The 18802-nt window shown below is 56.4% G+C and overlaps 9 protein-coding genes across 9 annotated transcripts; 3 read left to right on the top strand and 6 right to left on the bottom strand.

Annotated features, from left to right (window-relative positions):
- Positions 1 to 18: 18 nt before the first annotated feature.
- ACRALDRAFT_1071536 (uncharacterized protein) lies at positions 19 to 1583 on the bottom strand (the record flags this gene model as incomplete). Its single annotated transcript, XM_071017872.1, has 2 exons — positions 19 to 1147; positions 1264 to 1583. 2 exons carry the CDS (start codon positions 1581 to 1583, stop codon positions 19 to 21), a joined length of 1449 nt encoding a protein of 482 aa, XP_070873950.1.
- A 48-nt stretch (positions 1584 to 1631) lies between these two features.
- ACRALDRAFT_211613 (uncharacterized protein) lies at positions 1632 to 2429 on the top strand (the record flags this gene model as incomplete). The annotated part of the gene is made up of 5 exons (XM_071023742.1): positions 1632 to 1717; positions 1792 to 1821; positions 1867 to 2141; positions 2177 to 2243; positions 2312 to 2429. The coding sequence occupies 5 exons, from the start codon at positions 1632 to 1634 to the stop codon at positions 2427 to 2429; spliced, it is 576 nt and encodes a 191-aa protein (XP_070873951.1).
- Positions 2430 to 2453: 24 nt separating this feature from the next.
- ACRALDRAFT_2042754 (glycoside hydrolase family 35 protein) lies at positions 2454 to 6184 on the bottom strand (the record flags this gene model as incomplete). Its single annotated transcript, XM_071021282.1, has 10 exons — positions 2454 to 3778; positions 3880 to 4103; positions 4196 to 4387; positions 4446 to 4702; positions 4771 to 4905; positions 5001 to 5376; positions 5430 to 5545; positions 5632 to 5818; positions 5884 to 5960; positions 6068 to 6184. The coding sequence occupies 10 exons, from the start codon at positions 6182 to 6184 to the stop codon at positions 2454 to 2456; spliced, it is 3006 nt and encodes a 1001-aa protein (XP_070873952.1).
- Positions 6185 to 7244: 1060 nt separating this feature from the next.
- Positions 7245 to 8921, bottom strand: ACRALDRAFT_1071538 (uncharacterized protein; the record flags this gene model as incomplete). Its single annotated transcript, XM_071017873.1, has 1 exon — positions 7245 to 8921. The coding sequence occupies one exon, from the start codon at positions 8919 to 8921 to the stop codon at positions 7245 to 7247; it is 1677 nt and encodes a 558-aa protein (XP_070873953.1).
- Positions 8922 to 9298: 377 nt separating this feature from the next.
- ACRALDRAFT_2123970 (carbohydrate-binding module family 6 protein) lies at positions 9299 to 10840 on the bottom strand. Its single transcript, XM_071023870.1, has one exon. The coding sequence runs from the start codon at positions 10803 to 10805 to the stop codon at positions 9441 to 9443; it is 1365 nt and encodes a 454-aa protein (XP_070873954.1). The 5' UTR covers positions 10806 to 10840; the 3' UTR covers positions 9299 to 9440.
- A 1013-nt stretch (positions 10841 to 11853) lies between these two features.
- Positions 11854 to 13666, bottom strand: ACRALDRAFT_1082542 (carbohydrate-binding module family 1 protein). The gene is made up of 2 exons (XM_071019323.1): positions 12803 to 13666; positions 11854 to 12714 (listed from the first exon to the last, which is right to left on the bottom strand). Exons 1-2 carry the CDS (start codon positions 13474 to 13476, stop codon positions 12075 to 12077), a joined length of 1314 nt encoding a protein of 437 aa, XP_070873955.1. The 5' UTR covers positions 13477 to 13666; the 3' UTR covers positions 11854 to 12074.
- A 470-nt stretch (positions 13667 to 14136) lies between these two features.
- Positions 14137 to 16012, bottom strand: ACRALDRAFT_1077117 (uncharacterized protein). Its single transcript, XM_071018597.1, has 2 exons — positions 15741 to 16012; positions 14137 to 15633 (listed from the first exon to the last, which is right to left on the bottom strand). Exons 1-2 carry the CDS (start codon positions 15899 to 15901, stop codon positions 14811 to 14813), a joined length of 984 nt encoding a protein of 327 aa, XP_070873956.1. The 5' UTR covers positions 15902 to 16012; the 3' UTR covers positions 14137 to 14810.
- Positions 16013 to 16267: 255 nt separating this feature from the next.
- Positions 16268 to 16662, top strand: ACRALDRAFT_2020300 (uncharacterized protein; the record flags this gene model as incomplete). Its single annotated transcript, XM_071020008.1, has 3 exons — positions 16268 to 16447; positions 16476 to 16582; positions 16614 to 16662. The coding sequence occupies 3 exons, from the start codon at positions 16268 to 16270 to the stop codon at positions 16660 to 16662; spliced, it is 336 nt and encodes a 111-aa protein (XP_070873957.1).
- Positions 16663 to 16917: 255 nt separating this feature from the next.
- On the top strand, positions 16918 to 18609 carry ACRALDRAFT_2106918 (uncharacterized protein; the record flags this gene model as incomplete). The annotated part of the gene is made up of 1 exon (XM_071023314.1): positions 16918 to 18609. The coding sequence occupies one exon, from the start codon at positions 16918 to 16920 to the stop codon at positions 18607 to 18609; it is 1692 nt and encodes a 563-aa protein (XP_070873958.1).
- Between the last annotated feature and the right edge of the window lie 193 nt (positions 18610 to 18802).

Raw genomic sequence — 18802 nt, forward strand, 5'->3', positions numbered from 1 at the left:
GCACCCATGCATGCCCCATCATGACCTGCCCAGAAAACGCATAAGCCCCTTGGCCTTCGCCCCGAGACACTCAACCGAGACATTGACCCTGCAGCCGTTACCCTCTTGCCCGTTGGTGTCCACTGCCCCTGGAATCACCTCGAGCTTTGCAGCCGTCTGAACCCCGGGGATCGTCTCGGTGGTTACACGTGCAACCTCCACGACGGGTTCTACCCAGGGGACCGCCTCAGCCGGTGCAGTCGTCTGAACCCAGGGGGTCGCCTCGGTGATTGCAGGTGCAACCTCCTTGACTGGTTCTACCCAGGGGACCACCTCGGCCTGTGCAGTGACAGTCGCCTGTGCTCCGGGGATCGCCTCAGAGATTACAATGTCCTCGACCGTTTTTGCCCAAGAGCCCGCCTCGGCCTGTGCAGTCGCCTGACTCGCCCAAGTCGCCTCTACCGTCGGGGCTACCGTCGGGACCGCCTCGGTGACTGTAATCTCCCTGAGCCTTTCTACCCAGGAGACCGTCACAGTCTTTGTAGTCGTCTCGGGTCCCGGGGTAGGCTCCGTGGTTTTAGCCTCGGGCGTCTTGGTCGACTTTGGAGCGTCAGTCGTTTTAGGCTCGGGAGTTTCAGTCGACTCTGGAGCGTCAGTCTCTTCGGGCTCCTTCGTCTTCTTGGGCTTCTTGGTCTTCCGGCGCCTCGCAACGTTCTCGTCGATGTAGGGGTCAAAGTCGGGAATAGTACCGCCGAGAGCATCCCTCAGGGTATCGCCAAACTTGTCGCCCAGCCGGGGCCCCACCTTTCCCTTCCACGTCGCCATCATGATGCTCCGCAGCTTGTTGTCGGGCCACCTGTCCCAGCTGATGAGAGGGCTGCGGTACCATTCGCCAAAGTGGTTCTCCACCTGGTGCACGTCTTTGGCCATGGCGTAACGGAAGCAGTGGGTGGAGATGGAGTACTTGTGGTACACGATCAACGGGTGCGTGTCGTTCAGCAGGAAGAAATCATGGTTCTTCGCGTCCTCGTACTTGTGGCGGCACGAGGGTGCGACTCGCAGCACCCGGCCGTCCAAGACGAAGACGACGACGTTCTCCCAATCGTGCAAGTGGCCGCCTGCGAAGCTGCCCATGGCGGCCTGGTCCTTTTCAAAGTAGTACTCGTACCTAAGCAAACCAAGACAAGTCTCTCGTCAGTCTTGGACGCTTCTTTCCGTTTTGCAAGCCCTTTGTGAAAAGAATGGGAGGCCCGGGAAGGATGGCGAGGGGAAAGGGAAACTGACAAGATGGCACATATGCCATTGTTGCATCGGCGCCGCGAGTACACGTTGCTGTTCTCCAGCTGCTGGCGCCAACGACAATCACCCGTGATGCTGCCGGTAGCCTGCTCTCCCGGGTTGGGCCTTCCATTCGGGTCAATCGCGGCCGTGTTATAGCAGCTGTCGGTGTCAAAGTCGAGGAGCGGCTGGAACCTCAGGTCCATCTCGTCGGCGCTTTCGGGGAGGGCCTGAAGGATGTTGCGCTTCACGTGGTTGACAGGCATGGCCTGGACGGCCATCAGGGCTCCGAGGAGCGCAAAAGTGGTGTAGAGAGTGGCGTACATGGTGGCAGCCAACTTGTCCTTGTTTCGTCACTGGAGATGAGGGTAAAGATGAGAGGTGGAGATGAGAGAAGAAGACGAGACGACAAGATGACAGGGAAGTTGACGAGCAGTGTAGATGACAAGGAAGAAAGAAAGTGAAAAGAAAAATCGGAGATGGTCGTGGAGGCCCCTTATTTAAACCCTTTTTTGGGCCTCGGTATTCGCCCAGGCGCAGCATCCGGATCACGACAGAGTTACTGTGACTACCGCAGTTGGAGCCTATTTTCGAGTCACATAAGGAAAGTTTGAGCGTGATAGGACCAAGCTGCGGCGAAATTAGCTTCGAGAGCCAATATCCTGGATGCGACTTCCAAGCCACGCAAGATATCGTTCAGTCCTCAGAGGCAAGCACGATATATCTATTCATTCAAAAGAGAAAGAGGCTTGCGTCCACACTCGTGTCAAGCCGTGAAATTGAAGCTGGGAGATCTGTGGCGTCCGCCGACAGGGCGACGCCTCCTTCCAAATATACTGCCCGGGTTTCGACAATGGTCGAGGCGTCCGAGACAGTACAGCCCTGTCGGTTAATAAAGTTTTTTGAAATCTTCCCACAGGCAGAAATAAGATTACAGCAGTCATAGTACAGAAGAATATTGAAACGAAGAACGAGGCTCAGAAAGTGTGTGAAACGACACAGAAGGAAGACCCATTCCTTAACCTAGACCTTGAAGTTCAGGGACAACTGACAGGCCGGACTTTCATATTGTCAAGCTCAAGTTCCAGCCACAGGCATGTGGCAGTGGCAAAAGGTCAAGCAGAGCGAGAGATAATCGAAAGTCGTGTGCTTTCATGACACTGCCCCTGTGATGTGACTGGCAGTATTCGTCTTCCTCAATAAGAATTCTCCCGCTTCTCCCATTCCGGAGCAGGAGAGAGTTGAATCTCGCCAAAGCCCGTCTCCGTGACCATCGACACTTCCCATTCCATCTCCTCAAGCTTCGCCCCGCCCTCTTCCATAGCCCATAGCGCGATGCCAATATGATTCGTTCCGTGGTGGTTCAGAATACCCTCGGGAACAGGGAACCGCGACTGAGGGCCAATATGTGGAATCAGCCGCCCATACTGGTAGCCATTGATGTAAATCAGCACGCGGTACTTGCCGCCCGTGGTATTCCTGCCAAACTCGACAGCCAGGGGGATATCGTAACCCTTGGGAAGATCGAGTTCAAACTTTGCAGAGTAGAACGCCACGCCGGGTGCACCAATGCCATCGGTGGGGTCCGCGTCCACCCAGCCCAGCTCGTCGTCCCAGGTCGGCGGCGCGGGGAGGTGATACCCCTGTCGCTCAGCAAAGAGCCCTCCTTCGTTGAGCGGCCCGCGGACGCGGTCGGCGTAGCGCTCTCCGCCCAGGTTACCCGTCAGCTTCCACCGGACGTCCTCCTGGTCGTGGCCCGCGAGGTCAAAGTCGATGATACCGCGGGGCTGCTTGAGGTTATCTTCGCCGACCACATAGTTGCCGTTCAGTCCCATGCTGTCGAGGAGCACCGTGATAACGTGGCTGCTTCCTTCTTTGAGATCGGGCGGGAGATCGACCAGGATGGAGCCGCTGGCAAGATTAGCCTCGCCGGTCCACGACCCGAGGAATATGTCATCGAGCCAAACAGAGAAGCCGAATGCTTGGCCCCCTTGCAGGGCGAGGTTCAGCGTCGTCTCGGCTCCGTTGGCGACAAAGTGGCCCCGGAAGAGGACCGAGCCGGTATGGTAGCCGTAATCCCCGGCGTAGAGCGACACGGGCGTGCGAATCGGATGCATATCGTTAGGGCTAGTGCGCAGATCGGCCGTCGTCCAGAGGGAGTCATCATAATCGGCCCGCACCTCGGGGAGAGAGTCGATTCTCTTCCAGGCGAGCTGACTGAACGAGGGGAGAGAGAACTCGGGGACAGAGAAGTCGACGGTGGCCGTCACAACGCCGGTGACTGGATTCTGCTCGAAATCGAGGGAGCGGTTGTTGAAGGTGAGGCGCTCGAGATCTGACGGGGCACCGCCAACAATCTCGATGGGAGTGGTGGCATTGACGTCTCCTACCAAGTGGACATTGTTGCCGTTGACATTGCCAGTCCGCAGCAGGTAGCCCGCTTTGACGATGAGGTCTGAGGTTCCGTAGTCGGAGCCCGCCCCGGTGGGCGGGACCCAAAAGTTGTAGGCTTCATTACGGGCTGGTGGGCGTCAGATGAATACTCGTGACCAGGCAGGCGGATAACAGAACAATACCCAGGACCCAGCGGGGTTCAAGGGCCGGTGGGAGGCTTGCACTTACCCAGGAGATAGATATAGAGACTGCCATGGACTCGGACAACTTTTCGACTCTCCGTGACGTCCCAGGCAACGATGGTGTAACCGTCTCCATCCTCAAACTGGACGTCAGAGCCTTCGATAATTCTGTTGCCATTGCATCTGCTGCCTTTCCCGTCGATAGCAATTTCATGGTGCTCTCCAAGCCCGCCGTACAGCACAAGCACTGTCTTGTCGTCATATCTCTTCCTGCAAGGCATGTTAGCTCAGTCCATGTCGGCCATTACCCATATTTCCCATATGCCAGCTCGAGGGAGAAGAAAACTGTCTGGAGAGCTTACCAGGTAAAGACCTCGGCAGATGAGTAGATCAGCATCATGTCGCCAACCGGATAGTCACTGACGTGAATCTTGGAGTCACGACGAGTCAGATACAAGCTGCCGCCTAGTTGAGGGATGGTGATCTCCCCATGCTTGACCGTCTTGACAGCGAGTTGATACGCGGCTGTGTCGGTAGAGTCGGGTTTCGTGTGCCTTTTGCATCACCGGCAATATTAGAAAAGCTTGTTGGAGAAACCGCAATGCGACTCACCTAGAGATGTAAAACCTTGTCGTGTTGGTGATTGCCGGAGTGACCGTAACGGCCTCATTATCGGTAAAGTCGAGGGACGCGTTGAACCGGTGTGCTTCAAGGTAAGCAGGAGACACGTGGAAAAAGTTGGCCTGTAATTTGACCTCGCTGTACTTCTCACGCCAAACCTGGCGCTCTTCGGTAATCTGCGCACCGTAGTCGTACGACGTAAATCCTTCAGCGTGGCCCAGGTTGCCCCAGTTTGTTCCTCCAAAGGCCTTACTCGTTAGACAGGGTCGAGCATACATGCATGTATCAAGGAGAGAAGGTCGTAGGGGGTGCATACCATGTAAATGTTAAACAGGGTAACGCCAGCAGCATAGTTGTTCTTGTAAAACACGCGCTCAAACTCCATGTTGAGAAGGGCCGCGCATTTCTCGAACCCGGCCCCGCCCCAATGCTGGAAGCCTCCTCCTTGGAACTGTCATGCTCAGGACTCAGCGGGAATGCTTCCCAGGCTAATGTGCTGTGAGGGGGGGAAGTAAGGGAAACTGAATCCATTATTTGGGGACACACCTCGGGAATGGCATAAGGGGTATCAGGGGCCAACTCGTTATTGATGGCCAGCCAATCAGTCGGAAGGCTGTCTTCGGGCCAAACTTCCGGGTTCTCGCAGTCGAAGCCGAGAGGGTAGCCGTCGTGGCCGTAAATGTCAACGCTAGCCTCCGTGTGGGCGGTGATGTAGCCATACATGTGGGCTTCGTTATTGACATAGGGGACGACGATGCCGGCTTGGCGGTACTGGGCGTCGACGGCTGCCCAGTACTCGTATTCGGGCATCGGAACATGGCTGAGGGCGTGCTGGTACTCATTCTCCGGCTGGAACAGAAGAACGGGCCCGCCATTTGTGATCTGGGCTTTGGCGATGATCTTGCCAATCTCCTGCGTGTAACTTTTGCGGGGTCTTAGTGCTAGCCGACAGGAGAGGAAAGCGAGAGCGCGTACAGTTCCGTGGCATTCAGGTAATCCTCGTTGCTTGTTCTCAGGGGACCGGGAACTCGAGTCAGCCAACCGGGGAAACCGCCTCCAGCCACCTCGGCGTTGATATACGGACCAGGGCGCTATGATACGTCTCGGTTAGCAACCCTTTTTCTCATGTTTTTGATCGGGACGGATACAGGCATCAGGTGAAAGGGTTGCACCTTACCGCCCAGACGTAGAGGCCAGCCTGTGCTGCAGCTTCGAAGAAGGGTTCCAGGGCGAAGATGCCGTCCGCACGAAACTCGCCTCGCTCTCCTTCGATGAGATGCCAGTTGATGTAGATGGACACGCAGTTGTACCCGGAGGCCTTGATTTTCTGGAGGATATCTAGCCAGAGGCTGGGAACGGGCAGTCTACGTGAAGCGATGGGCGTTAGGTTCCTCTTCTTCCGTCCTCACTTTCTCTTGGTGTCTCATACCTGAAGGGATGGATCTCGCCACTAAAGACCATCAGTCTTTCGCCGTTGAGGAAAAGACTGTGGTCGTCCCAAGTGACCTATGGACATACCAGACCTCGGATTAGTCCAATAGATCTTTGGATATACTTCTCCTTCTTTGTTCTTTCTAAATTTGCGTCGAGCCATAGGCAGGAAGACTACTCACCATATCCTGCTGCCTACTCTGGACTCTTGTGACGTCCTGGCCTGCAACTCCAGCACTGACAGCTGAAGCCAATGCCAGGCCGAGGGACAGGATCGGAAGAGCCGCCGGGAACAACATGATGGGGTTTCTCGTACTTTCCAGGAGACCTTTCTGTGTTGATATTGATTCCTTACGCGATTCCAGATGCCGAGGAGCGCAAACAGAAACCGAGCTCGCTGAAAAACTCACATCTCCCTTCCTGGGGGAGGATTCAGGGAACGCGCTTCTCCATATACGGCATACCCCTCTGTGTCCATTCCACCGTTCGGGCGAAGAAAAAAGCGAGCATCACTTCGCTTCGGTCCTCGCAGTCATTTCATAATCACGTCCTTTCCCCGGGACCCCGGTTCTCCCGTTGGACCTCCAGGTCGAGATGGAGACGGAGGCGGCATTCCCACAAGCTTACTGGTCCGGCACTAAGTTCCCTGTTGCCGATGGGCATTGGCGGGACACGGGCTCGGGACTCGGGAGTAGTGGGAGCGACTAGTGGCGGCAGTGGTCGGTGTTTGCTTGCATACGATGTCGGATAGAAAAGATGGCACATCTTCATGTCGGTAGTATCCGTAGTTAACTTTGTGGGAAGGCGGGGAAGCAAACATTATTAGTCCCCCAATATTGTCGGGTTATATCAACTCCGGTTTCCGTTCCACGGACCACCTAGATATCCCGATGTAACATCTCTAGAAACTCCTCGTCGCATTATGGGTTCGCCATAAACTACAGAGGCATCAGCAACAAAACAAATATTAGCATATATATTATTATAATGAATTTCACCATTACCGCTTAGTCGTACTAAGGTCAATCGCCTCCAACGCAACAGCTGGAAAGCCTTTCAACGGATGGTGTCGCCCATCGGTACGGGCTGGTGGTCGGCAATTAGTTTGGCCGCGTGATCGCAGTACTTCGTAGTCATCATGCGCTGCGCCCGCATTGCCGTCGCGCCCCTAGCCAGCGTCCTTTTTCTTCGTTGTATTAGTGCTTGGCCTGCTCCGTCGGACCATTCCATCTCCTTGGCTCCAAATATTATGAACATATTAGGTAGTCACTGCATAGGCGGTGGACGCGCTGAACCATTATTTGCTCCTTCGCTGTCTTTATCTCCCAAGGCAGGATGGGGTGGGTACAAGGGACGAACTCAGTCATCACTGTCATCGCTGTCATCCACAATGATTCGGCGTTTGGCCGTCCTGCGAGATCGAGACATCACAGGGAGGTCATCCTCCACATCTTCATCGGCACCGTTGGCCTTTTCCATGTTCTCGTCGTCTCCATCGCTGTCGTCCATAATGACTCGGCGGCTGGCCAGCTGTCGAGTCCGTGACGCGGCGGGGACCCTATTCTTGGAACCGCCGTCTTCCGAGTCGTCGTCTTCTGAATGGCTGTCGCTGTCGTCCGCATCATCCATCGTGTCGTCGCTTTCGTCGCTACTCTGAAGCGGCGAGAAGCCTCGGAAGTGGTCGTTATGATGGCCCCCGGACGTAAGGTCGATGATGGGGATGTACCCGTCGACCTCGCTCGACTCGCTGTCGTCGTCGGTCTCGGGTTCAGCGATGCTAGCGTCGTCGATGCCCTCGCTCTCGTATTCATCGTGTTCATCAAAATATTCGTACATTTCCATCTGGTCGGAATCCATCTCCATCATGTCGGGATCAACCTCCAACGTCTCGCCCGGCCACCCATTAACGTCATCGGGAATCGAATCGTCCGAGGCATCGGAACCCGACTCTCCAGTGCTGCTCCAGTCACTTTCCTGGGAGAGTTCCCCGCCAGCCAGCACAATGTCAGCCCGACGCTTCACCTTCTCCTCCCGACTAGGGTCAGTAAAGTATATCATGGGCAGCTGCTGGATGCGGCGCAAAATTTCGACGCGAGACCTTCCGCCCTCATCTGCCAGTAGCTCTTGTTTGTTCCTTATAATTCTCGCTATCGTGCTGTCGCCCATGGTACCTTGGCGCAACGGCTCGCAAAGTCCTTCCAACCTGCAGGAAGTGTCGGGCTTATGCCACCGGTAAATGTTAAAGTTGGTCTCCCCATAATCCCCTTCCTCTATCGGAATCTCAAGGCGCTCAGCGTGGTCAGACACAGCCCACACTGACGCAGAGCTGGAAACAGCGTTGCCATCAATAGGAGTGTAGAACGTCTTGAGTTCGGGGAAGCATAGTAGAAAGTGTTGGTGGAGGAGGTAAGGACCGCCGGAAGGACCGAGTGAGTACCCATTCCTGTGGAAGGTGTCGATGTCCACCGCCAGATGGACAATCTGATCGGAAAAGCCCAGGAGGATGGTAGCAGCGTCCGGGACAGACATAAAATCGTCAGCCAATGGGTGGACGTTGAGGTGGACGATATCCGTCTCCTTGTTGAAAGGAACAGAGATATCCATATCGCCGTCCCAAATATCGAGGGTATTGGGAAACCTCCTCAGGGCTAAAGCGCGGCTCTCGTGGTGCGTGGCCATCATGAGACGGACCAACTTTGTGGTCTCGAGCAGGGAAAAAGTCGCATCAACGGCCCATCCCGCTCGTTCCTCGGAAGAGTTCGCCCAGAACATTAGTATGCGAGGTCCCGGCGCCAGATCTGGGCAGAGAAAGGACCAGATGTGGCGGCGCAACTCAATGGGTAGTTTGTTGAATTGGTGGAATTGTGCGTTTGTTTCAATGCTCGAGCTGGACGCCGCGTCGGAATCATCGCTTTCATCGTCTTCGTCAGCAGCCTCCAGATCAAAGAATCCTGACTCTTCAGCGACGTCATTGTCTTCCTCCTCCGAAGAGGAATCATCGGAAAGGTCGATCCTGACCGGGCGTCGCGCCGTCATGGCTTTTCAACAGGAGGCTGGTCGTCCCAGTTGCGAGGGTTAGTGGAATAGGCTCCCTTTGTTGTACGTGTTTGCGATAACAGAAGAAGAGCTGCCAACGATACCTGGAGATGCACCACACGAGACGAGACGAGCGAAAAGGGAGGATAGAGGGAGAAATGTTGATACGCACGGGTGCTGAAGGAAGGGACGCGATCAGCCTGCCCCACTTTCCAGATACCAAGCTACAACGTAAGGTGCCTAGTATAGGTACAAGACAGTGACACTACCAGCCCCACATCCTCTAAGATGTCAGCCACACCAAGAAAAAGACAAGCCACAAGCCACGGCGGCGGTTGAAAACGGCACGCTCTCATTTGTTCCTTTTTTTGTACCCTCCCTCAACAACTATCCAAAACCTCGCTCAGCCTAGAGCTCATCATCACATAGCTTGCAGAAAACCATTCACATTGGCGCCAACGAGTTACAGCTTTTATGTTTTAACACGTATGCCGTGCCTCCCGTCATTACCGCCGCCGGTTACTCAAACTGCCACCAGTCAAAGTTGAACAGATAATCGTCGCCCTCGCCCCTGAAGACGAAGAACAAATCGCTGATTCCTTCCGCTCCATCAACAGCGCAGTCGACGGTAGTCCACGACTCCCAGCCACCGGTGCCAGGGACCTCGCAAGTACCGACAAGTGTGCCGTCCCGGCAGCCGAGGCGCAGCTCGATGAAGCCTCCATCATTCGCCGACGCGACGCTTGCAGTAAAGGTCGAAGCGCCCTCGCCAAAATCGACCCCCTTGACCTTGATGTAGTCGCCATCGTTGATGGAGTAGACATGAATGACGGCGTCGCTGGGGGCCTGCGTCTCGACACCCTCTGACCAGCAGCTCGTCTCGGCCTCCTGGCGCACGTAAGGGTCGAGCGCCTCGATCTGCTCCGGGCCCTCCAAGGTCATGGGGATGAGCGGGATCGAGCCATCTTCGCCGTATTGGAAGCTCTCGACGGCAACAGAGCGGGCAAAGCTGCCGCCTCCGGGGAGCTTGTCGTTGTGGTAGAAGAAGTACGGCTGGCCCTTGTACTCGATCACGCCGGGGTGGTTGGTGGCGCTCACGCCCTCGGTGTGCATGACGATGCCGCCGTAGGTCCAGGGCCCGACGGCGGTCGGGGCGGTCGAGTACTGGATGTTTTCGGGGCAGCAGTTGGCCGCGTAGACATTGTAGTACGTGTCGCCGCGCTTGTAGACCCAGGGTCCCTCCTCGTACTGGGTCGGCCGGTCGGGGTTCCCCTCGCGCAGGCCGAAGCCCTCAGGGGTGAGGGGGATCTGGACAATGTCGCCGCTGTACGATATCATGTCTTCGTTCAGCTTCACGTACCACAGGTTGGGATTGCCCCAGTACAGGTAGGCCTGATCATCGTCGTCGATGAATACGCCTGGGTCGAACTCCCCGTTGACGAGGAGCGGCCCGCCGATGGCATCGACGTAGGGACCCGTGATGGTGTCGCTCACGGCCACACCGATTGACATTCGGCCGCTGAGGTCCTCGACGACCGGGACGTAGAAATAGAAGCGCCCGTGACGCTCAATGGCCTGTCCAGCCCATGCATCTTGGCGGGCCCAAGAGAATGTCTCCAGGCTGGCGGGTGAGCCGTGATACTGCCAGTTGGCCATATCCGAGGACGAGTAGAGCTGCCAACGGCGCATGTCATAGTAGTCGGCGCCATCCTCATCCTGGCCGGTGAAAAGATAGATGCGGTCTTGGTAGATCATAGGAGCTGGGTCGGTCGTGTAGATCGACTGTACGATAGGGTTGTCGGCTTTGGCCACACCCGCACCGGCCAGTAGCTGGCCGAGTGACAAAAAGGCGTGTGCCATGGGTAGTGACCTGAAGGCATTCATAACGGTATTTGTCTTGGCTGGTTGAGTATCGAGGCAAGTATATAAATCTACACCAAACCCGGCCCATTGAAAATAGGCTATCAGACAGTTCGAAGGGGTTCACTAAATACTCGAGTGCCCGGACGACTCCCTGCTGCCGGCTATGGGTGGTCACGGTGGCTCTTCCAAGAATCATGTCAACGGCCCCAGAAAGGTAGCGGTGCATCTTTCACCAGTACACTATCAGTTTAGTGTCGATCATAGTATGGATATCCGTACTGCACGCAGAGGTCACTGTGTGGTTGGTCAGGTTATCCGCTCCAGTTAGAGCGGATCTTACTCGGTGAGATCGGCGCCTGCAAGGTATCACCGCAGCTTTTGCAGGCTCTGGAACATGATATATCTGCCAGGAGGCACGTCGGCGAAATACAATAAACTCCAGCTCTGGTTCCTCCTGCAGCTGGAGAACACCGAAAGATAATAAGAGGGTCAATAACGGCACCGTCCTATTGGTTTGCGTTCATGCTACAAAATGACGGAATAAAACCACATTGGGCCGCTTCAATTCAGAGGGACATGGCATGGCGTACCATCAAATGGCAGGGCAGTTGTATTGATAGATACATCGAGTCTTTCAAAGGATTGTCAATTGAGGGGCGACTCGCGAGTCACGAAACACACGACCTTGGTACACACACATATTCTCTACATGAATGTCCTCATGTATGGGGTTGGGCGATTTGGAAGAGTTGTTGCTGGACGTGGTGATGGCGTGCTGATAGTACCACGGCCCATCAACGGTCTTCGGTGCATCATGGTACGTACCACCCTCCGGCCGGCCGGGGCCGGAGTGGGTCTGGACCGTCTGGGTAGCTTATAATCCGACCCCGCAGGAACGGCGATGGCCAGCACCGACCGCCCCTGGAAAAGGGGTAGGAAATACTAGTGTAAGGCGAGGAGTTCCGGCATAACACATTGGGTCATGACGCGAAGCCGTTGCACTCCGACCGGATTAGTTGCCGATCCAGGACCGGATCTAACACCCAAGGTCGTAAATGGTCAAAATCAACTCCATTTCAATTGCATTTTCACAGCCAGTCAGTCGTCAACCACATTGGCTAACACATGGAGAGAATATTGTTTGGGTAATGGCCTCAAGGCCAGACCTCAGATTGCACATGTTTTCTTGTCTAGGAAAACATCTAGCTATGTACAGAGATATTCTTCATGCTCGTTCACATATACATCTTTAACAACGAACATTTCTCGCCCTTCAGGACATGTAGTCCTTTACAGGCACTGGGAGTACCAGGGGTTCTGCTGCTGGCAAGTGCCCTGCGAGCAGCAGGTCGGGCCGCTCCATCCCTGACCACCGCACTGTCCCCACATGGCCGCGCAGTTGCCGCCGGAAGGAGGGGGGTTGGTAGGAGGAGGGTTGGTGGGAGGAGGGTTGGAGGGGGGCGGGTTGGTGGGAGGAGGAGAAGTGGGAGGGGGGCTGCCGCCGCCCGACTGGATATCGGAGTGGGCGTTGACGGTGAGCATCTGGGCGTACGAATCGAACCAGGCACCGGCCTGGGGAGCACCCTGCATGCCGCACTGTCCGTCGGACTCGCCACCGGGCTTGATCCAGAGGATAGCATCGACGTTGGGGTTGTTGGTGTTGGTGGTGAAGGGCTGGCCGAAGCCGGCCTCGACGTTGCACCACTCTCCGCCCGTCTGGCGGGCACCGTCGAGGGCGACACGTCCCTGGTCGACGATGAAGTTGGTGGGCAGACCACGCTGGGACAGGGCGCCGGCGAGGGAAGTGGCGTATCTGGACTCATCGGGCGAGGGGCTGCCGTCGGTCCAAGGAGGTGGGTTGTTGGTCGAGTAGTGGTTGTAGTTGGACACGTTGGTGGCGTAACCGCGGATGCGGTGGGTTGCCGCCGGCCTTTTGCATGATCATGCCGACCTCGTTGGCAGCTGTACAACGTTTGTTAGACTTTCTCGACAAAGAAAAAACCAATGGGCATCAAGACGTACTGGCAACAAGGTTATCCGGCCATCCAAGCCAGCCACCGTGGGACACGTCCAGGTAGAGGTGGATGTTGCTGGCCTGCAGCTGCTGGATGGCATAGGCAATGCCGTCCTGCTGGGGCAGGCGAGCGTTGGCGCAGAAGGGGAAGTTCTGGTTGGTGACCATGTTGCCGAGCGCATCGGGCTCGACGACGACGGCGAAGTGCAGGTCCGAAGCCGCCTTCAGCTTCTGGGCGAAGGGGTCCACGTATTCCGACTTGTACCGGTTCAGGCCGTTCTGGTTCAGCGACAGCTCACCGGCCGACTCGCCGGCGCTGCAGTCGCGGTCGGGCAAGTTGTAGAGGACCAGACCGACAATCTGCTCGCCCTCGCCGCGGGCCTTGGCGGCACGGGCGTTCTGGATGGCCTCGTCGATGCGCTGGAGCAGGAAGATGTTGGCGATCCAGACAAAGGTGCCGACATTGTTCTGGACGTATTGCACCTTGCCGGCGTTGTTGTGGTCGCCGCGGGAGAGGAAGGCCTCGCGCGTCTGCTCCAGGGACTCGCTATAGTTGGGGTTGACGTAGAGCGAACGGCCCTGGAAAGGGTTGCCCGACTGGCGCGGCTGCAGCTCGGGAATGACCGAGGCGGCGCCCGAGGCCACGAGGCCGGCGAGGATGGCGAGCGAAGAGCGCATCTTTGTTCTTGTGTTTCTGTGTGCTGCGACGAGGTGATCAACTGAAGATCGTAGAGGAACCCGGGACTTGGCACGACGATCGCAAAAGTCGTAACCAGGTTTCCATGATCAGCGAAGCCTTTGGCACCTTTTATGTGAATTCCCTTTCGCTGCCAAGCATTTTGTCGCCTTCTGGATTAATCTCTCAAGGGGGCGGCAATGGGGCTGACCGGGGGACGGGTCGGATGGGACTCCATGAGTCCGTGTCCCCTGTCAACCTGCATTCTCCAGTTCCCGGTTACCAGAAGCCTCATGACCTCGCGTCTCGTCACTCCATATGAAGGACGTGCGCCCCTGCTTGGAGCATTGCCTATTACGGCACTCATCTCGGAGACTATCGCATCGGGATAGACTTCAAGCCAAAGGGCCGAGAAACCTCCTAAGGTGTTAGACTCAACTTGGAACAGTGGTAACTGCCGGCATGCTGGGGGATGACGAGGTCCCATGTCGTGGGGCAGAAGCGGAGGGGCTTCTACCCCTTTTAGCCGGGATTGGAGCCACAATTCGGAGTCTCAGATCCGGTTGCTTGTTTAGGAAGTGCAACGCGGGGCTGTGTACGTTGTAGTCCAGGACATTAACGGATCAGGTCTGGTTTCACCTGTTCCCGGTGTCGTGTTAGAAGACAAATGAAGTACGCGAAGGTGAAAACGTGTGTCTTTACCAAAGCAGTAAATTATGTACGCTGCCGCAATGTGTATCTCTATGGAAAAGGCAGGGGATGCATTGAATTAAGGTACTGCACCATTCGAAAGCCAAGGCCAAAACGGTCGTGAATAGTCGGAGGCTGGATCCCGGTCCCAGGTACGAAGGGCTGATGGTGTCTGACATGTCGCCTTAAACTTGCCGTGATTGTCGTAAATATTTCTTCAAAAAGTACGGGGTAACAGGACTCCGGGGTAAAGGCGCCTCCCGCTTTAGTCGCCGGAGGCTCGGAGCCGGCAACCCGGGACTTGGTCCGATGGCGCTTAATGAAAGCCTGGATGTCTCGGAACACGAGGTTGCACTGCGACGCGACGCTGCGTTCATGACGCTATTTGGATGCATAGACGTCCATTCCAGATGTCCTGTGGCGATGGAGCAACGATCATGCCTACTAATTCATCTTTGTCATCGTAGTGGGGGGACAGAATCTCAGGAGCATAACCTGGGGTATGCCATGACATGGTAGTAGACACCAAGCGCCTAACCACTCATAGAATTGGCGACTTGTCGCTCCTCTTGGCACTCGCTTACACGCTTATAAGAAGGAAATGGCAGACACGCAACAAAAACAAAAGAACGAGTACATTTGTTCGTCAAACGACAGCGTAGGCCGACACATAGCTCACGCTGAAGTCGTCCGGCTCCTCGACCAGGTTGCTGCGGTCGTATCGGATGAACTTGAACCTGCACTCGTCCCCGCCCGCCCCTCGCTCTGCGGCCAGGGCCTCCAAAGCGGCCATCATGACCCCGATCGGATGGCGTCCACATACGGTGTTTTTGGTGGCGGCCAGGTTGTCGTAGAATTGTTCGTACTTGCCCGACTTGATGGCTTCGATGGCCATGTCGTCCAGCATCTTGATGGTCTCGTGGATGGGTTTGCCGTCGGGCACGGAGCGATGCGAGAGCTGGCGCATGCTGCTGCCCGGCCTGGCGTCCGGGCTGTAGGGCCTGTAGCTGAAGTGGTCTCCCCAGTGACAAAAGTCGGAGCTGACGATGAAGGCGTTGGACGGGTCGCGGAGGTAAGGCAGCAGCCAGGATCCGACCTCGCGCTCTCCCGTTTTGTTGTTGTCCCCCACCAGAATAGGCACGACGGTGGGGAACTTGTCGGGCGAGCCGAAGGCCTTGAGGAGTGATACCCAAAGGAACGGCAGGTGCAGCTCGAGCGAGTGCTCTTTGTTGTCGTTGGACGAAGGCATGTCGGGGATCGCATGGTCTCTTCTCAGCTGCTCGGTGACCTCTTCGTCCACCGCTAGATTTCCCCATGGGGTCCCATATTTCTTAAAGGCCGTCACGGCGCAGCCGCGGAGATAAAAAGTGTGGGAGGGTCCGAGAAGGAAGACACGCTTCGCTTGGCTAAGATCGAGGGCCTTGTACGCCCAGGCCGCCGTCGGGCCGGAGTAGCTGTAGCCAGCATGACTGCAAGTTTGTAACCACAGCCCCTAGTCAGCACTGGATGCAACTGCAGGTAGCCCAGCTCTGTACGTTGTATCTGGAGACTGAAACCTGGGAAATTTGGAGCTTACGGTGCAATAATCACCCTGGCCCGGGGAATCGGAACACCAGAGCCGTCGATTTGATTAGGTACGTCTTCAAGAAACTCCTCCAGTTGATCCGCGAGCTTGTTTGCATCGCCGGAATACCAGGAGCCTTGCTTGCCGGGTTTTCGGACCTCGCTGGACGACATGACGGGCAGGTGACAGGCAATTAAAAATGGATAGTGACTAAACGTGACAAGTATGTTTGATGGAGGTTTTGAGTCGAGGTCTGATGAAGAATAGTGAAGAGAAGATGATTGATTGAGGAGGGGTAAATGGAGAAGACGACGCCAGTGTTAGCTCAGCAGCCAGGCCCCGCATAAGCTAGAGGAAGCTTCCCCGGTACGTACGATGACGCCAGATGGTCTCTTATCGGCGTTATCGCCCCACTATTTGCAGTTGGAATAAGCTTGGCCTAAACGGTTGGTACCTAGGTACTTTACGAAGTACCACTTTGTGCTTGAGTACCTAAAAAAAAAAGAAAATCAAAAAGGAAAATTGGGCTTACGCGAGTGATGCCATTGAACCCATTGGCAATCATCGTCAACCTGTTACTTCGTACGTTCGAGGACCCTCAACCCGACCTCGACTCGGCTGACCTGGACTCGGCGGCCCATGGCAGCTCGAATGTTGCGACGCTGCTGTGCATGTCGAGGGCTCCTATCCAGAGCATCAAATCCTCCACAACGGCTTCTGTCACCATTATTTCACCAGCCATGGCAGCCCCCAACGGCCTCGTCGGCGCGTCACACCCGTCGCCCTTACTCGTCGAAGAAGTCCAAGGCGGTATCCCCTGAGCAGCTATCGAACGAGTTTAAGGATCTCCGTCAGTACACAGAAACACCACACAACTCTATCCAGACCCAAGCCGGCCCCTCCCTTCTTTTTCCCGGGCCAAAATCCCAGATAAAAGCTAACCAAGTCCCCCCACCAAACAGTCTTCTTCCCCAAAATGTCACCGAGAGAGCGCTGGAAACCGGGCGAGACGGAAGTAATCGTATACGGCTTCATAGGGAAGATTAGAAAAGTCTCCAAGGACCTGGTGTTCGCCAACCTCGAACTGAACAATGGCGAGTACCATGGACAGGTTTGCGCCAAGGGCGCCGACCTAGCAGACGCCCTGCGCAAGGTGCAACCATATAGCGCCGTCCTGGCCACCGGAACCATGACGGACGCATCGTCCCCCGCCCGGTTCGACATGGAAATCTCGTCCATCCGCTACCTCAACCCGTTCCCCAAGGACATCATCGTGTCCTCCGATGCCGTGTTCCCCGCCGAGTCGCGCCATTTGCAGCTCCGGTTCCACGAGCGGCTCAGAGAGGCGCTGCGGTTCCGCGCCTTCCTGAAGGAGTCGCTGGGCCAGACGATGAACGGGCTGGGGTACCTGCACGTCGAGACGCCGACGCTTTTCAAGTCGACGTCGGAGGGCGCGCGCGAGTTCCTCGTCCCGACCCGCCGCGCCGGCTACGCCTACGCGCTGCCGCAGAGTCCGCAGCAGTACAAGCAGGTGTTGATGGCGTCCGGTCTGGGGGGTTACTACCAGTTTGCGCGGTGCTACCGCGACGAGGACCACCGTGCCGACAGGCAGCCCGAGTTTACGCAGATGGATCTCGAAAAGTCTTTCGCCACGGGAGAGACCATCATGGAGGACGTGGAGAAGGTTGTGCAGCGCGCGTGGGACGCCATGAGGGACGAATACGTCTTGAAGGACGATGGTACCTCGTTTATCCCGGTTAAGAGGGCGTCACAGCAACAATCTCTGGATGGCAGCTCGTCTACTGCTAACCCCAGCAACATTTCCGAATACCCGCACATCTCCACGCCTTTTCCGAGGATGAAATACGACGACTGCATGACCTTGTATGGCTCCGACAAGCCGGACCTCCGCATCCCCAACACGATCCTACGGGTAGACGAGAAACTGAGCGCCGATTTCGTCGGCATGATATCGCACCTGGAGTCGCCGGTCGTGGAAGCATGGAAGTTCAGCCTACACGAAGACGTCGACCGGCGGGAAGCGCAGACCTTCCTCCGGGGATTCATGGAGAACCTGCACAAGAGCTTCCACCAGAACCCCGACGGAGCGCCGCAAGCTCTGGTGTACGATTCGAGCAAGCCGCTGCAGGGGTTCTCCGCTCTCGGTCCGGAGGGCCTTGGCGCCCTCCAAGAAGCAGCCACCCCGGAATCGGGTCTCGCGGAGCTGCAGGACGGCGACATGGTTGTATTCCAAGCGCGGCAGAAGCGACCGCATCAGGGCGGGTCGACCAAGCTCGGCGAGTTCCGCGTGGCGCTCTACCACGCGGCCATCGAGGCCGGGCTGCTCGAGAGAGACAACAGCTTCCGGTTCCTCTGGGTGACCGACTTTCCCATGTTCACGCCCGACGAGGAAGTCGACGTGGGACAGGGGGGGTCGTCGGGGTTCTCGGCGACGCACCACCCTTTCACGGCGCCGCTGGGTCCCGAGGACGTGGACCTGCTCCTCGCCGACCCCCTCAAGGCGCGGGGGGACCACTACGATCTCGTGCTCAACGGCGTGGAGCTCGGGGGTGGCAGCCGGCGTATCCACGTGGCGAAGATGCAGGAGTACGTGCTGCGCGACATCCTGGGGCTGGACAAGGTCAAGATGGCCGAGTTTTCGCACCTGCTCAAGGCGCTGCGGGCGGGGTGTCCGCCGCACGCCGGGTTTGCCCTGGGCTTTGACCGGTTCGTGGCCGTGCTCGGCGGCGCCAGCTCGGTGCGGGACGTGATTGCGTTTCCCAAGAACAACAAGGGCGTGGATGAGTTTGCTGGTGGTCCGGGCCGCATTTCGGATGAGGCTCTGGAGACTTATCACCTTCAGCTGAAGAAACGGAAGTAGAAGATGCTTCGTCGGCGGTGCTGTACACTGTACTCTATAATGTTGTACGATGGATGTGTATATATACCATGTACTATTCGATAATCAAGAAGATGTTCGATATGATAAGGAGACTAATCCCGAGTTGAATAGTTGAATTACAAAAGGCGGAAGGTATTGTACATCAACCTTGCACAAAGAAGACCAAACCTCG

Source organism: Sodiomyces alcalophilus (genome assembly GCF_042370955.1).
Source record: "Sodiomyces alcalophilus JCM 7366 unplaced genomic scaffold ACRALscaffold_5, whole genome shotgun sequence".
In the NCBI taxonomy this organism is placed as follows: Eukaryota; Fungi; Ascomycota; class Sordariomycetes; order Glomerellales; family Plectosphaerellaceae; genus Sodiomyces; species Sodiomyces alcalophilus.

What these genes read in the sequence shown, in the direction of transcription:
- ACRALDRAFT_2123970 (XM_071023870.1), bottom strand. Translation starts at nt 10,805, where the DNA reads ATGAATGCCTTCAGGTCACTACCCATGGCACACGCCTTTTTGTCACTC.
- ACRALDRAFT_1082542 (XM_071019323.1), bottom strand. Translation starts at nt 13,476, where the DNA reads ATGCGCTCTTCGCTCGCCATCCTCGCCGGCCTCGTGGCCTCGGGCGCC. An exon ending in GATAACCTTGTTGCCAGTAC is followed by an intron (nt 12,715 to 12,802) that starts GTCTTGATGCCC and finishes ATCATGCAAAAG; the next exon opens with GCCGGCGGCAACCCACCGCA.
- ACRALDRAFT_1077117 (XM_071018597.1), bottom strand. Translation starts at nt 15,901, where the DNA reads ATGTCGTCCAGCGAGGTCCGAAAACCCGGCAAGCAAGGCTCCTGGTAT. An exon ending in GCCAGGGTGATTATTGCACC is followed by an intron (nt 15,634 to 15,740) that starts GTAAGCTCCAAA and finishes ACAAACTTGCAG; the next exon opens with TCATGCTGGCTACAGCTACT.